Source organism: Phalacrocorax aristotelis, chromosome 7 (assembly GCF_949628215.1).
Source record: "Phalacrocorax aristotelis chromosome 7, bGulAri2.1, whole genome shotgun sequence".
NCBI lineage: Eukaryota > Metazoa > Chordata > Aves > Suliformes > Phalacrocoracidae > Phalacrocorax > Phalacrocorax aristotelis.
The window spans coordinates 18,210,980-18,227,337 of NC_134282.1; the positions used below are offsets into that span (position 1 = coordinate 18,210,980).

General features: G+C 38.7%; 2 protein-coding genes across 4 annotated transcripts in view; one reads left to right on the forward strand and one right to left on the reverse strand.

Annotated features, from left to right (window-relative positions):
- The window catches only part of PSMD1 (proteasome 26S subunit, non-ATPase 1), a 76,126-nt gene that overhangs the window by 26,993 nt on the left and 32,775 nt on the right, over positions 1-16,358 (forward strand). The window lies entirely within an intron of this gene.
- Positions 1,767-15,183, reverse strand: HTR2B (5-hydroxytryptamine receptor 2B). 3 transcript variants are annotated; one of them, XM_075099056.1, is made up of 4 exons: positions 13,280-15,183; positions 11,930-12,573; positions 4,927-5,127; positions 1,767-2,916 (listed from the first exon to the last, which is right to left on the reverse strand). In XM_075099056.1, exons 2-4 carry the CDS (start codon positions 12,237-12,239, stop codon positions 2,036-2,038), a joined length of 1,392 nt encoding a protein of 463 aa, XP_074955157.1. In that variant the 5' UTR covers positions 12,240-12,573; positions 13,280-15,183; the 3' UTR covers positions 1,767-2,035. The 3 variants fall into 3 exon arrangements, with proteins under 3 accessions (XP_074955157.1, XP_074955156.1, XP_074955155.1); XM_075099055.1 differs by having other exon boundaries at positions 12,742-15,183; XM_075099054.1 differs by having other exon boundaries at positions 11,930-15,183.

Genomic DNA, 16,358 nt, shown 5'->3' on the forward strand with positions numbered 1-16,358 from the left:
CATTGCAAATGATGCTTTTAATTTTTTTGTTGTTATCACTCTGTGCATGGATGTGATTGCATTTTTCACCTGGTTCCAGAGTGCCTGCTTTAGGTTAAATGAGGCACTAGTCTGTGATGTTTTCAGCTACCTGCCTGGAAGTTTGGGGGGTTTCTGCATTTGTCTATTCATATTCCCGCCCCCAGCCCCCAAGCTTCAAAGTAATCTAGAGCTTATTAAAGGCATTTGATACTTAAATATTTTTAGATGTAGGCATATTCTGCAGCTATAGCAATCCATCAATTCTGGCTTTTAACTACAGGATCCTCTTAAACAAATTTTGATTAACAAAAGAGGAGTAAGAGCAGCTAGAGCTTACTCTAACTTAAGTGGCTAGTGACTGTCACCAAAAAGGGGAGGAAGGAGACAAATTACTGCAAGTACCACAGAAAATTTTTAATACTTTCTTCTGGAACTCTCTGGTAGTTGTTAGGCTCTGCTTTGACCTTGCATATGTTTTAAATTAAGTATCTATTAAGTAAATGTTGGAAGGACATGTTATCTTTAGTACTTTCTGTTCTGTGGATGAAAAAGCTTAAGCCTTTTGCTGTACATAGTTTTAGTGTGTAACTACAGAGTTCTGAAAATTAAAAATGGAAACAGATCCCAAGCTGAAAATTGTACTGTAAATGGAAACTTTCAGGAAAAATTGTGAGTTGGCTGCTTACTGTAAGAACTCCAGTACTTTGGGGAAATCCGATTTCCGTTTCCAAAGAGAGATAGTCTGGAACTGTCAGAAGCTCCTGATTTCGCAGATTACAGACTCTGGTGGCTTTTATAGATTGAGAGGAATGATTCTTTCTGTGAATTTTGTGCTCTGGTGGAAGGCTTGAGCATGTCTGAGAGAGTGCAGATTGGGACCTGTAGTCTTATGCCATTAGTCCAATGAAATTATTTTGAGCTAAGCTAAACTATGAATGTGTGCAGGTCTAGATAGTACTATTGCCTCTGCTGTCTCTTCAACAGTTGCTCTTATTTTCAAGCAAGATAGCTATTCTATCTGTGATTCTTCTGCTTGGTGTGAACTACGTTGGATGAGGGAAGGCTTTCACTGAAGTTCCAATGGTCATAAAAAAGGAAGTTTGTTCTTATAAATTAAAGGGATGTTTCAGGCACTGCCTGTCCTGTTTTGCTCAGGATCATCAATGTGGTTTTGTCCTATTTTGGTTGAAAGCTCTCATTTTCTTAGTATGAAAAGAACAAAGGGCAGTTTTCTGTGGCAAATCTGACCATACCGAGCTTATGTGTATGTGAGGGTAATGGAGATGAAATTCAGGTGGCTAAGAGATTCTGCCCACCTCTACAGTAAAACCACAAAGGGATAATTTCAGCACGTGGAATTTTTTCTCACCCTGCTAAGAACCAGTTTTCCCCATTGTAGAATGGGCACATATACCTTTTGGTCTCTGGAGCCAGTGATTCTGCTTGTGATATACATACCCTCAGAGAACAAGAAAAGCTCATACTTGGATATGCAGTCTCAGCAGAGGAACATATCTGTAGGAGGCAATGCAGTGAGCTTGTGTGCTGTTTTGTTTACCCAGAGCAAAGGTGTATTTAAATTAAAACCAGCAAGCTTGTATTCTCCTGCTTAAATTCGTTGTAGAACATCAACCTATGGTGTTCCATCTTGCCAGAACGAATGTTAGTCGTGTTTGTACAGAGATGGTTTTCTTATAAAAATGTACTTTGGAGGGAGCAAAGATTATGAGAACTGAAGTCAGATACTCAAACTGATTTAGGTTTTATTTATTTCCCTCTTCCTGTAGGCTACAGTTCAGCAGTAGTCATTTATCATGGAATGAAATTGTGGTTGCCACCATGGGGTTGGGGTTAAAGTAGAGGAGACATTGGAGGAGAGGAATGAACATAAATTTATAAGATATTGCTTGCATAAATAACAGAAAACATTAGTATTTATACCCTCTGATAGCACAGTTACCTAGGATAATACATATAGAGTGCTACAGTATGGACATGGCTGCCATTCCACTCGCTATACGTAGCTGACTTGTTCTTCTGTTTTATCTACTTCATTCTCTGTGAGCAGCAATGTATCCAACAGAATGGCCGATGATCCTTGGATGGGTGAGCTCCTCAGCCTCATTGGACTCTGGTACATAATGGGGTTAATCCCATTTCTCATCCCATGCATGACAAAGAGCTTGGAATTTTCTGCCACAGAGCTTCTGAAAGAGATCCTGCCAGAGCACTTCCGAAGGGCCTTGATAGGCTTTGCGGTCCGATAGTTGCAAGTGATATACCTGCTGAAAGCCTCCCTAAATGTTTTGTTGAAGAGTGTATAGACAAGAGGGTTCACTCCTGAGGATACATATCCTATCCAAACAAATATGTCCATAAGCTTTTGAAAAACCTCCTTGTTGCAGGAGTTGCACAGAACTGAACTTATGTTTGTTATGAAGAATGGGCACCACATCAACAAGAAAAGAAAAAATACAATCCCCAGAACTTTTGATGCCCTTTGTTCGTTGGTTATTGTTTGCATGGACTTCCTCCCAATCGTAGATGTTCTGCAGGTAGGCATGTCATTGGACAGAGTCTTGTCCTTTCTGCAGCCATTTAGCATGGCCACCTTTTCTGGTGAGGAGGCAAGGGTTGTCTCACGCTGAAATACTGTGGACACTGTTGACCAAGTGAACCGCTGAGGTGGCTTGTTGATCAAGTAGGCCTTCTTGCGTAGCACTTGAATTGTCAGAAAATAAGTGACTATCATGATAGCAAGGGGAATGAAGAATGCAGCCACTGATCCGTACAGAATGAAGTCATGGAAACGATCAGGCATCAGGACACACGTGATGTTTGTAGAGTTGCCATTTCCATCTTCAATGCCTCTGATAGGGATCGGAATAGCAATGCCTACAGGAGAAAAAACCACGTACTTCAGCCTATGGTAATTGCTTGCAATCTCTTTTTTGGGGGCCTGAAGCCTCAGAGTCTCTAAACACCAGTAGTTCCTGAGCTCTGGAGAGAATGTAAATTGTTGGTGAGCATCATGTGGGTAATTGGGCAAATAGTACTTCGTGAGACTTGCCAAGCTCAGCTTTAACAGAGTGTGCTTTCTAAGGAGATTTGGGTCTAACCCTTAGTGATTGAGGAAGCAGTATAAAGTTGCCAACTTATGAAGTGTAAAATACATAAAATGCTTTGACTTTAGCTGTTAGAATTACTATGGCTTTTCCTCCAGTGAAATGTGTTTCCCTAATGCCATCTACTTCTCCCCCCACCCCCCCAAGGTAACTTCTGCACTTTTTGAAGCATGGTTCTGTAAAGACATAAAACTTGTCTTTCCCTCTTATCTTAACCATGTTGAATGACTGGAAACAGCTGATTTTTTTCACCCTGCTTGACTCTCTCATGTATACAAGTAGTTAAATAGATGCCAGAATTATGCAGTGTGTGTTTGAGATGGATTTGTTGTTTAAAGTCTCTTGCATATTTAAGAGTGTTTAAATGAGGCTAGCTAGCTCTGTAATTCACCACTCATTTAAAAAAAAAAAAAGTTAGCAGTCTTGTCTTTTAAATGATTTTTTTTATAACCACTAAATTATGGTCAGCACTTCATTTGCCAGCAGTCTGACATTACAATAAAAACAACAGGTTCCTTGCTGACTGGTGAAGGTTGTTTCCTGATACTACTTCATGAGATCTGTATTCCTCTGCTACTCTGCTTACTGAAGTTGACGGAAGGCAGCAAGAGCAAAATGGTTTACACTAGAGCCACTTGATCCCTTTCTTGATAAGAGGCACACCTTCAGATACAACAAACATTTTAAATAGGATTGAACCAAATTAACCTTTGATTTGGAGAACCCTGGCTCAGCAGCAGAGTAGTTTTGTGTTAGACAAAGTACTGATTCGTAACAATAAATCAGGCATTAAAAGGTCAACTTGTGTCTTGTCATGTGAACAGTTTCCTCTTTTTTGTGATAAAATAGAGATAGCATCTTTTCTCTTATCATCACAGCTCTTCCAGAATTTTTTTTTCAAGTTGGAATTTTTGTGTTTAGGCATGTATGGCACCTAAGAAGGTGGGTGTACCCATTCTCCTGTGCATCCTCGGCCTTAATAATCCAGAAAAATTTTGTTGTTTCTCTTGCACACAGAGCATACTGCATGATGCCCATGGCTGCCTGCAGTGTGCATTGTTATTTGAATTAACTGTTTTCACCTCCTTAGCTCATTTAACAGATTTATTTTTTAAGCATTATAAAGAGTTGAGATGCCATATGCAGATCTCAGAGGTACTAATATCATAAAAGTTTGTACATTGGCATCCTTTATATAAACTGTTCAGTGTTCGTTTGTGGGTTTGTTTAGGTTTGTTGGTTTTTTTTTGCTTAGAAGTTAGCTTTTCTATATGCTATATTGCCAGTGCGTCTGTCTTCAGTGTGAATGTTACCAGCCACTCTTATCTTTTGATCTTTGATGTAAGTAACCAACCTTTTTTTACTTGTTTCATGGGACAATTGTAAGGCACAGATTTTAGCAGCATCTGTTCAAGGCTTAAAATTGCATTTGGGACAGAATGTACTATCACAGGAACATGGAATCTTGCTTTCCCAGGAGACATGCTATGCATGCAGGTATTATCTTCTGATTTTTGGACTTTTAGGACCATGAAGAACAGTGATGATTATCCCTGCTCAATCCTTGCCCTTTCCGGTAAGCCTGAGAAGGAGCAGTGGTTCAAGCAGGTTTTTATGACATTGCTATGTATGATCCAAGAGGTGGCCTTAGGCCAGCCCAGGTTTTAGGGTCTACTAATCAATAGTACTTGGCCAAATTATCCATTTGCCAGCTTTCACCTACTGTTTTGGACATGAAAAGCTTCTTGGATTTCTTTCCCAGTCTCCGAGTCTTACATACCTATTGAAATGAGCCAAACCACGATGATTTTGATGATTGTTGTAGCCCATGAATTGTACTGACTAGCCTGGATTGGCTTTTTAATCGCAATGTAGCGGTCTAGTGAGATGGCACAGAGGTGCATGATGGAAGCTGTGGAAAAGAGGACGTCAAGAAACAGCCAGATAGGACACAAGGCAGTTGGAAGAGGCCAGGTGTTATCTGAAAGAGAACAGAAAACTCATTAGAATCTAAGCTTTTTGAGGGTTTGCAGTGTTTGAGAAGTTCATAATACTACAGGAACTGAGCTTTGCCACTGCCTCAGCTGGATTCTGTCTTTCTTCTTAGTTAGCTCCCAACTGGCATGGTTGCTGCTATCATGTTGATCAAGCTGTTTGTGTATTGTAAGCCTTTGCCTGTCGTCTTGTCCTTTTTAGATCTTAAGTTCTTTGTGGCAAGGACTCTGGATAAATTTTTTTTAAAAAATGGGCCATGACTGTACTTGGTCCTTGTGCCCTGCTGTTAAATGACTATTTTCAGCTATGTCTCCTTGATAGTCCTATGATTCAAGGTTGTATTAAAGGGAGGAGATAATGGATTATAACCAATGTATTAGTCATTGCAGAACCACAGTTGAATCTTAGTGGTGATCTTGAAGAATCTATTTCACACAGTTTTAAAATTAGTTTTACTGTGTCACTTGACCAGATACAGTTGAGCACTAATGTGGCAAAGCAGGGCTCTTCTGTTTCACTAATGATTTTTATAAAAAATTGAAGGACTTCCGTGTGCATCTTTTGTTGGCTGGCTTGTTTGTTTGTTTGTTTCAAGAGTGATGGGTTGGATTTTAAGTCTGGCATCCTCTTTCTTATTGTAGTTATCTGTCTTTAATGTTAATCTTTAAAGAACACAGGGTCTGTCAACTGCATTGTGCCCAAGAGAAAGGTTTTGTAGGGTTCAACTTTCCAAAAGACTAATTTTCAAGAGCTGGCTCTCCCCTATCAGTATTTACAATACCAAACCGAATTAAATTCAGTGAAACCATGATTATTTTTTTCTTATCTGCTTTACTTTCACCCACAAGTAGTTTGTATTTTAACCTGGTGCAAGCTTAGTGTTGCGTGTCTATAAGTTAGTTCTGTAGTACTAGGGAAGAATGTGTGAACATAAATGGTTTTTTTCTATTTCTAATGGTAGAAGTTGATCTACTAAATATATTCTCCTTCCGTATAAAATTCAGCTGTACTCAATCAGTAGGCACATTAATAGTATTGCCAGAGAAGTCAGTTCTTCACTGAATGATGATTAAGGAAAAAAAAATAGACATTTCTAACAAATCAGATTGATTTTAATTTCCTTGCTCTGAATAAATAGATCTGTGTGGTGAGAATGCCAAAGGAGCTGGACTACTGTAATGCCCAGCCTTATCAATGTGGTAGTATTGCAGTAGTTTGAGATTAAAACATTTTTTCGTAACGTGACTGATAGATGGAAATGATAATGGTTCTGCCTTGACTTGAATTATAAAATCCAGAGGATGGAAAGTTTTATGAAGTCAGACACAGCACGTACTTGTCTGCACTCTTACCTATGTTGGGTAACCTCGCCTGTTAAACGAAGAGATCAGATGGATGGAGCCCTGAACCTTACATCACCCATCCCCAAAGCAGTGGACTCAAGGTGAGGATGATGTAGGCAGTGAGCCATAAGGGAGGGAACTGGTGTACTTTCAAATAGTTAACCAGTAAATTTTAGTGTCTAGCTGCATATTTCTTAAAATAGATACCATGGTTGAAATTACACTTCAAAAAATTATTCTGTCAGGCAGGTATAGGAAAGTTGTAATTAGTATATTATGAAATGCTTACTTATATTTAATTTTTCTATCTATGCTTTCAGCTGGCAGTAAGGTATGGTGCCTTTCTGAAGAAAAAAAAGACTAAAACCAAAATGTCCTGTGGCTCATGTAACCAGATGTTAAAAAAAAAAAAAGAGAAAGGGGGGGGATATGCAGTTAAAAGAAATAATTTGATGGGCTTTACATGTTTTTGCTCACTCCAGAAAAATAAGGCGACTGCTTTTGACTCTGTGGTGAAGGATTAGTTCAGATAAAATGTAAACAATGGAAAGTGTATTCTACATCTCAAAGGATGGCAGAGCTGGATTTCAAGTGAACAGCTAATACTTCTGTTGGAGAGTACTTAACATGCTGCTCCCTGGATTATAACTGCTGTACTAAAATTGCAATGTGATAAATTCTGTCCTTTTGTAGTTAATTTACCCTTTACAGAAGAAAACCCTCAAATATTTTGCAATAAAAAGCTCTTTTCCTTCTTTTAAATACAGATGCATTTAAACAGCTATCTGATGCAAAGCAACCTTGTATGTTTGTATGAGTTCTAAAAGTGGAACTGAACAGAGAAAGCTTTGTTCTGTCTTTATTTTTGTCTTGCTTTGAACTGGGTGCAGAAGGCAGTAAGTTATCACATTCATTATTATAGCTTTATGTACTATTATATTTGTGTGTGTGAGACGATGTTTTTTATCCAAACAAAATCAGAGTAGGCTTTAAATGCAGTAGTTGCGAAGAATTGAAGAATACAATAATTATTTAAACAAAATAAAGATTGTAAAACTGATACTGTGAAGTCAAGAAGGGTCACGTAGTTGTCTATGATTCATACTGTGGTGTATTTTGCTTTTACTTATCTTGATTTGTTGGTTACACCTGTGTTAGAAGATCTGTGCCTAGTGTTTGAAGGACTGCTCTGGGCTAAGATTTTCTGCTTTCCTGGTGGTGGTGGTGTGTATTGCCGTTGGCCTGTTCTGTTAGTTTGGAAGTAGGGAAAAGATGGAATATTAATTTCCCCTCAGGTCTCAGAAAGCATCTCTGACCCTTGAATATGACAGGGACCTGCTTGTTCGTTGTCCTGCTGTATAATTCAGAATGAAGGTAAAATGGGTATGTCCTGCCAAGCGGTGATAGAAAGCCATTAGCAGGTCTGATTCTCCTAGTATAGATCCACACCGCTGGAGCAGACCAGAGCTTTTACTGGGCTGACTGAGGTTGTCTACCTCCTTTTTCCTTGGGAGTTGATATGCTGATTTAAACAAGAAAGTGGATTGGATTTTTAAATTATTATTTTTTTTTTAAAATGCCTGGGTTACATGACAAATGTGCCTGACTGAAAACTTGTCTGGTTTCTCCAACCGTCAGGTGGTATAAGATAAAAAGATATTCCTCCTTCCTACAAACCTTGCCATGAATCCTCCCAGCACTGCAGCAGTGCTGCTGTTGTAGATTATTTTCCTTATTTTGGGTCAATACAAGATAAAATATATGTTTTAAGATTTGTCTTGAACTTCGAGAGAACTAAGATGAGCTTTTACCACAACTGTCTACCCTTGATTTAATCTTTATTTAAGAAAAGCTTTATTTGTAAATGCGTAATCGTTGAAGTGTAGTGTAGAAGAGCTGCTCTTGGTATAAGTGAAAAGGTTTTTTGAAAGCTTGGGAGAAAGCACTGCTTCTGTACATGTATAAGCATGATTAAGAGAGATCTTTAAATAAACTTGGAAACAATTTTTTCTTCTGCTTTAAGGGCCGCTGAAATGTGTTGCATGTAAAGGATTTTGTTGCTGTTAGATAATGATGCTTTTACTGAGATGGAAATTGGATATTTTTAAGCACTAGCTGTCTTCAGCCTAGGCTTCAGTCTTCAAATTGGTGTGCGTATGTCTAGCCTGCGTGTGTGGCGTTCACCCTCAAGTCAGCATTCAGCTTTGTGGACTGCATAGGCCTGGTGTTTCCGAGCTGCTGACTTGCTGTTTCACCCCATGGCTGCCTGCCTTTAATTCTGTGCTACAATTATAGCTTCAACAGTAGTTGCTCACTGTCATGTAGCTTTTTGAATTTAGCCAAAATATTTTTCTTATTAGAGTTGCTTTGCGGGGAATTAACTTTTGTTGTCTTACTTATCTTTAGATTTGAGATTTTGGAAAGTAGCCCTCAGTTAAAGCAGCTTTCTCTGGTAGTTTGCACAAACAAGAAGGGAAGATTTGCTGTGGTTCGTCAGCAGTAATGGGAGGAAGATTAAGATGGCAATTGCTTGTGATAGAATTTTAAAATAACGGTTTGCAGCCTAGGATGATCAGCATTACCTTCTGATTTTTAAGTGGATGAATATCAGGAATAGAGAATCTTTTTTAAAGGTGGTACATGCATTGTCTCCAGTCCACCAAGTCGTGGACAACAGGCTTCTTCCTCCTGCAGGCTTTGCAAATGAGAGGATCTCTCAAGTTTATTTGCTGATTTCACTATATGATGAATAGGAACATTTTTGCTTTCCTTCAGTAGTTCTCAGTGTTAGAAATTTGGATAACTCTTTCAAAAGCTAGATTTCAGAGAATGCAATTATTTCCTAACATGCTCCCCTTGTTTTTTGGAGGAAGTGAGAAGAATTTAACAAGCAACAAAAGCAATGAGCTGTTTGTATATCCTGACAATCACACTCCTAAATTAAAATTACAGTGTATATTTGTACTAGAGTACATTTTGGTCACTCTGCTGAGTATAAATAATCTGCTGCACACAGCATTACACCTGCAAGTGAGTTACAGATTAATTAATTATTTTTTAGAAGGGGCAGCTCTTTATTACAGAGACAGTCTATTTGTGAAGATTTTTCTGTAAGAGTACAATCAGGGCATGGAGCCAGTATCTGTAGTAGGTTTTGAATTTGAAAGCTCTGTGACACATTAGTTTTTACAGTCAGGATCATTTAATGTGGCTGCCCTTTAGTTCACACCTTTTTCCCTCAAATATTCTCCACATAATTAGGTATCAGTCACAAATCGGAAGCATAATATTTGTATTCTGTATCTGGAAGCTGCACCCAGCTATTTCATTATTATGGAAACATTCCTGTGTGGAAGTGCCAGCAGGCTGGATTTAATTGGCACCCTGGCTATCAATGCCTATGTTGAAGTAGTTTTCTGCCTAATGTAGCTTCAAGATTTAGACTTGTTATGTATTTAAATGTCTGCTTTAGCCTCATTCCTCATGTTTTGCTCATGCTTTGAGCTTCTATAAACACCTCAGCATCTTTTCCCAGTCGAGTAAGAGGCAAAGCAGTTTTTCTGGTTTGCTGCCAAAGAGAGACTTGGATGCAAGAAATCTCAGTTTTAACCACTGCTGTGTGAAAGGCTGGTCACAGTCTTAGTTAATTTTAACTAATTTTGCTAGTCTTTTGTAGATTTCCTGCAACATGAAAGATGCTTTTCTGTGTCTTTTAAATTAAGATTCCTAGCATGCTTTAAACTGTTGTAACCAGGCTTTAGCACTGGATTAATTGAGAGATTAAGGAGCAATAGTCTCTTTATAAAGTTAAAAAGAAGAGATTTATTAGTCTAGCAAAATGAAAATAATTTTTAAAAATTGAAACAAAAAACCTCCACCACTACCAAAAAAAACCCTCCACAAAATCCAGAACTTGCCTTCCCTATGTATTGATTGCTAGTCCAATACTAGTATTTTTTTATGGTTAGTAGTTTTATTTTTATTATTATTGAGGCCTTTGGCAGGAGCTAAGCAGGAATGTGTATCTCTGTGTAGTATCTCTCTGTAAGTATGTACGTACATATGTTTCTTGCCTCTACACACACACGCGCACATAACCAAGGTTTTTTATAAGTGACTGGCTTTTTCAAGTTAGAAATTACTGTCCTGGTAATGTACATTGATTTTTCTGTTTAGAAACTGTTGCTTGAAAAAAGACTATTTTATGATCTCAGCACTGAATTCTGACCTCCATTTCATACTCCTGTTTAGGGAGAAGCAGTCTGTAATATACAGAAATTCAGTCTCAAGGCATTCAGTGAATAAACACTTTTAGTAAAGTGATACCAGTCTTCTGCAGCAAACAAAAGCTACTGATGGCCTTTCTGAAAAAAAGTTTATGATTGTGTTTGTTTGTTGCTCAGGCAACTCTTAGAGTTCTAGCATAGGGAAAATGAACTTCTGCAGCCTTTTATTATGTGATATCTATACTTTAAAGATAATTGTGTAAATCCATAAGTTTATCGAAAAAGTTCTTGTTGATTTTTTTTCCATTTGTATGATATGAAAACAGATAATTTAAAATGTATTCTTAAAGAAACTTAGGAGTAAAAGAAAGAGACTTTCCCATGGAGCTGCCTCTGATTACTTGTCAAAAGCAGTATCTGAAATAAAACTGGGCGTGAGAGATTACAAAAAAGTCATGCTTGTTCTGTAATGACTATCCAGAAAGAAAATGTCACACCCAATGTATGATATGTAAAAAATACCTATTTTACTTTATATGAACCAGACTAAATGATAAATCTGAGTCTCAAACATTAGGTACATGGCTTGAGGCTTCCTTGGCTTGACAGATGAGTTAATTCTTTGGGACGTTTTATGAACCTGCAGCTTTCCCCAGGGTGGGAGAAAACTGGTTTCTCTGAAAATGCTACTGGTAAAGTTTGTTGTCACTGATGGTGCCAGGGACCGTCTCTGGCTGCTCATGGACTTTGGAGTCAATACTAAGGTAAAATCAGGTGCCTGACTCCTAGAAAGTTCAAAACCTCTAAAAGTGTACTGAACAGATACCTAGTCTTCATTTCACATTTTTTAAGAGAAGACTGCCTGCAGTTAGTGTAATACCCAATAGAACAGGTACCAACATTGTGCTGATGTTGTTAAAAATAATATTACACTGTACAAAATGTAATTTCCCATGGTCAGCTCCAATCTAGTATCAGTTCTAAGTCTCAGGTGATTTTTTGAATGGTTTGTTTCAAAGGAAAGAGTATCCGCAGTGGGTATGTTTCCTATAAAGGCACTAGGCTATATTAAGGTGAGAGGGAGAGAAGATTTAGCAGCCCTCATCCAGGTGATTTTTAAAATTGTAATGGTGGAAAGCAAACAGTTTTTCTGTTGGAATTAGACCTCCCCAATTGTACCCCATATGCTAGTCTGATGGAACAAACACGCTGTACTTACCAAATAATATTATGAGAAGGGCAATCGGCATCACAAACAGACCCACGAGCAAATCTGCCACCGCCAAGGACGTCAGAAAGTAGTTGGTAGCATATTGCAACTTTTTCTCCAGAGACACCGCCAGTATGACGAGAATGTTCCCCCCAACGGTGGGGATTATCACCAGGAGGATCAGTAAAGCTGCCCAACGCACTTTGTTTCCTTGTTCGTCACTTGAGGAGTCCTGCTTGGGTTCTCCTGTTACTGAGAGTGGTGACAAAGATCCATTGCCAACTCCAGACCCGTTCAAGAAATGTAAAGGATGGGACATTTTTGTGTCCAGCAGGATGTATTCAGGTGCTGTATTTTGTGCAGGAATTGAGTATGGTGTAAGAGTTCACTGTTCCTCTCTGGTCCAGGATGGTCCTGAAGAAAGGCCAGCATGGTCAGTATGGTAAACTAGTCATCAGCTGTTTTGAGGTACTGTAACCATGTCCGAGCTGGTATCCAATTTCTTTTTCCTCCTGTGCCTTGCTAGGCACAATTAGGTCTTAAAAATGAAAGTCCTGTCTTGTGTCCATCTCCGGCTGGTAGGGTTCAGTGGTCTGTTCTCACCTTTATAGCAAGGTTCAGGTTTCAGAAGATTATAGGAGACAATTCAAGAGCTGTGAAAAGTAAGCAGAGCATTAGCTTCCCCCTTTTTTTTTTTTCTTCTCCTTTCTACAGCAGTAAAAAGTGATAGATTAATTTAGATGCCAAATGGTTCCCTTTAGATACAGTGTACGTAGATTTGTTCTTTGTAAGTACAAACTGATGCAAAGGCAGATGCTCACGTTGTGTATATGCAACTCCTCCTCTCCTGGGTGTCTAGTCTCCAGCAGTGTGTGCGTAGGCAGGCAGCAGTTCCCAGATTTCCCCTTATTAAGAATCCTATTTCTCCACTGAGGGTCACCCCAAAAATATCTTCAGAAATTATGTATGAGGTTTCAGTTTTAACATCCGCAGTTCCTAATTTATCAGGTGAGGGTCAGGAAGCTGTAGACAATAAAACACTAGTGACAGCCTCAAGGGGACCGTAAAGATTTATGTAACTGAGACATCTAAATTTACCCATTACTTGTGGAGTGGAGGTGGGGGGGTGTAAGTAAACCGCTTGTTTTTGTAATCTGAGCAGGGCTTTTATTAAGCACAGCATTTTCTCTTCCCCTCTCTCTTTCTGTCTCTGGTGCTCTCGACTCTGCTGAAGACTTAACGCTTACATTTCCCCCTTCAAGCAGAGACTAAACCAGCTGTCACGGAGTTAAGCTGAACAAATGCTCAGTTACTGAGAAGATTTGATGTGTTGCAATTTTCAGGTGAAGAAAGCCTTACCTCTTTCTCTTGCATTTTAGTAGAGTTCACTTTGCATCCAGGTAGATCCTTTGTAATTTTCTTTGTCATCACATGGTGGGTTTTAAGATAAAATTTTTCACTACTTTCCGGTAAACAAGTTGTTCATTTGGTTTTGATTTTTATAATTTTTCTAAAGCTTGTCTCTTTGTGTGCTTTAGTTTAGCACTTATGTTTCTTCTAACACCAAGATTAAGAATTTCTATTTTGGGAAAACTGTATTTCTTACCCAGATATTTTCTCCAACTCTTGAATGGAGGAGAAGAATCATTCTTGCCACATTTAAAAAAAGGTAGAAATAAGGTCGTATACTTTTTTCCCTGTTCTTTTGCTTCCATTAATTTGATGATTTTACTTAAGTGATTAGCGGAGTCTACCTGCAGTTTTCTCTTTGTTCATTGCAAAGCCCGCAGTCTGCTGCTACCCTTGTTTGTTGATTGACTCATTCCAGTGTATCCAGCTCCAGTGCTTGAAAAGCAGGGAAGTAAATGGGTGGGGGTTTGGCTGGAAAAGAGCCAGAGAAGGTTAATTGATTCAGTGCTCCAGCGCTATAATGCACACTCCTTGTAGCTGTATCAGCATATGCAGATCCTGTAAACGACCCTTCGCGCTATAATATTGTAGCTAAATGCCTGTGTACTTGCTCTCTGGACGGAAGCACAGTTAACCCTAAAAAGTTCTGCAGCCTTGTAAACACTCCAATTTTTTTTTTTTGCTAATTTTATAAAATTTTGTCTAGCACGCTATTTTAAGTGTGTGCACTGTTACTTTAAATCTTTCTTCATGCAGCTGCCTTGTATTATCGTGAGTGTTCTCTTTTGTTACCTTCCAACTTTGTCAGATGTGTGTATGATCTCTAATGTTATCTTACAGTTCTGCATTAAAATGGAAATAAAGTTCAATTCCAAGGACATTAGCTGGACAAGGGTGTAATAGAGCCCTTGAGTTTAAGGCTGGAAGAGACCATGGTCTGACCCCCTGTCTGTAACCAGCCATTACATTCCATGAATTCCTAGTGCTGGTCCTCAGTGAACTGTGAATCAATTTATATTTGGGCTTGTGGTTTGGTTTTTTGTTTGTTTGTTTGGGTGCTTTGGGTTTTTGTTTGTTGGTTGGTTGGTTTGGTTTTGGTTTTGTGTTGGTTTTTTTTTGTTGTTTAAAGTCATTCAGATCTTTAGGGTACAGCTACTTTGGGGCCAAAGACAGAAAGCTGCTGCCAGAAATTAATAGAAATACTTGACTTAGTGTGTTCAGATCATACAGTAGAACTTCCAGCGAAGTAGTTTTCACTTGTTCTTTATTTTTCCTCTTTAAAAGAAACCTTTGGAAAGATTCCATGCTGTATTAACTTGCAATTGACTTTTTATATCTTTATTCTTCAGAAAACTATATATTTGGAAATAAAGATTATTCCAGCTATGATAATTCTGTTTCCTTATCTGATCATCTCCCCATTGTCACCCCTGACAGTACTGAGAGAGCAGAGTGCATAAAAACATACAAAAAGCAGAAATCAAGACAGGACAATGCTGTATTGGGTTAATGAGCATTTGGATTCAGTTTTCCTTAAGCTCAACTATGTCTAATGAACTTCTGTTTTATTTTATAAATCTTGAAGGCTCTCCTGGCATTAATCTAACTGTACTTAAAGTCTTTACCAAAACTTCCATTGGATTAAACACAGCCAGTGTTCGCTCTTTCTGATTGTACAGATGAAACTTGTTTTCCTTCATCATTGACACTTGAGCTATTTTTTCCCCTGCTGAAAGGCAGCTGGAATTATTACTGTTTTCTGGAGATGGACCTATTGGCAATATATCTGCATCATAAATGGGAAAAAAATGTTCTGGAGTAAAAACACCAAAGTATAGTAAAGATAGATTAATCCTTTAACTTCAGTGGTCTGCTTATGGGTGTGTGCCATGTGCAGATCTTCGTGTCACATCCCTGAATTTAAAGAAGAGAATTAAAACTCCTGGGGGGAAAAATAGACAATACATGTATCGGAACCATCTGGTTATCATCAGTACCAGTTACTCATGTAAGCCTGTGTTGGACCTGAAGCATTATCTTGAAAGAGGTTTGGGGTGGGGGGAGTGGGGGTTTGGGTTTTTTACTTTTTGCATTTTCTCTTTCACAGTGCAGTAGATGCTATCCCTCAGTCACTTCATTGTGGGGGAAGTATCAGAGTTACAGAAGTGTAATTTTGTCAGCTTGAGTTCGGTACTACCTCTATAATTTTTTTTGCATAGATCTTACCATCTGAGAAGTATCACTGCTGGCTTCTGCAGGAAAGAGTTATTTTGGTCAAAGTGAAAATCAAGTGTTCCCACTTCTCTGGAATGCCTCAGTGGATGTTATAATGTCATTTATATGACAAAATCATCTCTTTAGCCACTAGAATGACTAAATTAAATAAATTGGAAGGGGGGAGGCACCTTGATGAAGCACCAGCTGAAGGCTGCACTGTTGCCTGCAGATTGCTCTGATGAAAGCTGTATAAACCCATTTGTACCTAATTGAAAAGGAAATTTTTTTTTTAAATATGGATGAAAGCAGTTTTCTTAGGGACTTGCAGAGCATGATACCTGTTTAGTTGCATGTAGGCTTGCATAGCATAGGTACCTGCTTGGTGCATTGTTTCATTTCAGATAGCTTAGAAAACTTATCTGCCTTTTGTAATGCTTTTTGAACTTCCCCAGGTTTGAATAATTTCTGAGAAACACAACCCCCTGTATATCTGTAACAGATATGCAGCAGGTTCTTCACCGCATGCTTCTGGCCAGGCTTTTTGTGCAGGCCTCTGTCCTGCCCCCATGTCCAGTTCCTCTCCTCTGTTAATGAGGGTAAACCTTAAATCTTGCTAGACCCCACTCCTGATCCACTGTAACCGGAATATTTGAACCATGCACAGATTTCCCCACCCCTTGCTGTTCTTTCTGTTTTCAAATTGCCAATACTGTTTTATTTGACGGGAGCCACATCTGCATGAGATGCGAGCTGCACTGATGACAGTGTTGTTCAGTCGGTCCATATCCCTCAAGGTCATCTGCTGTGCCTA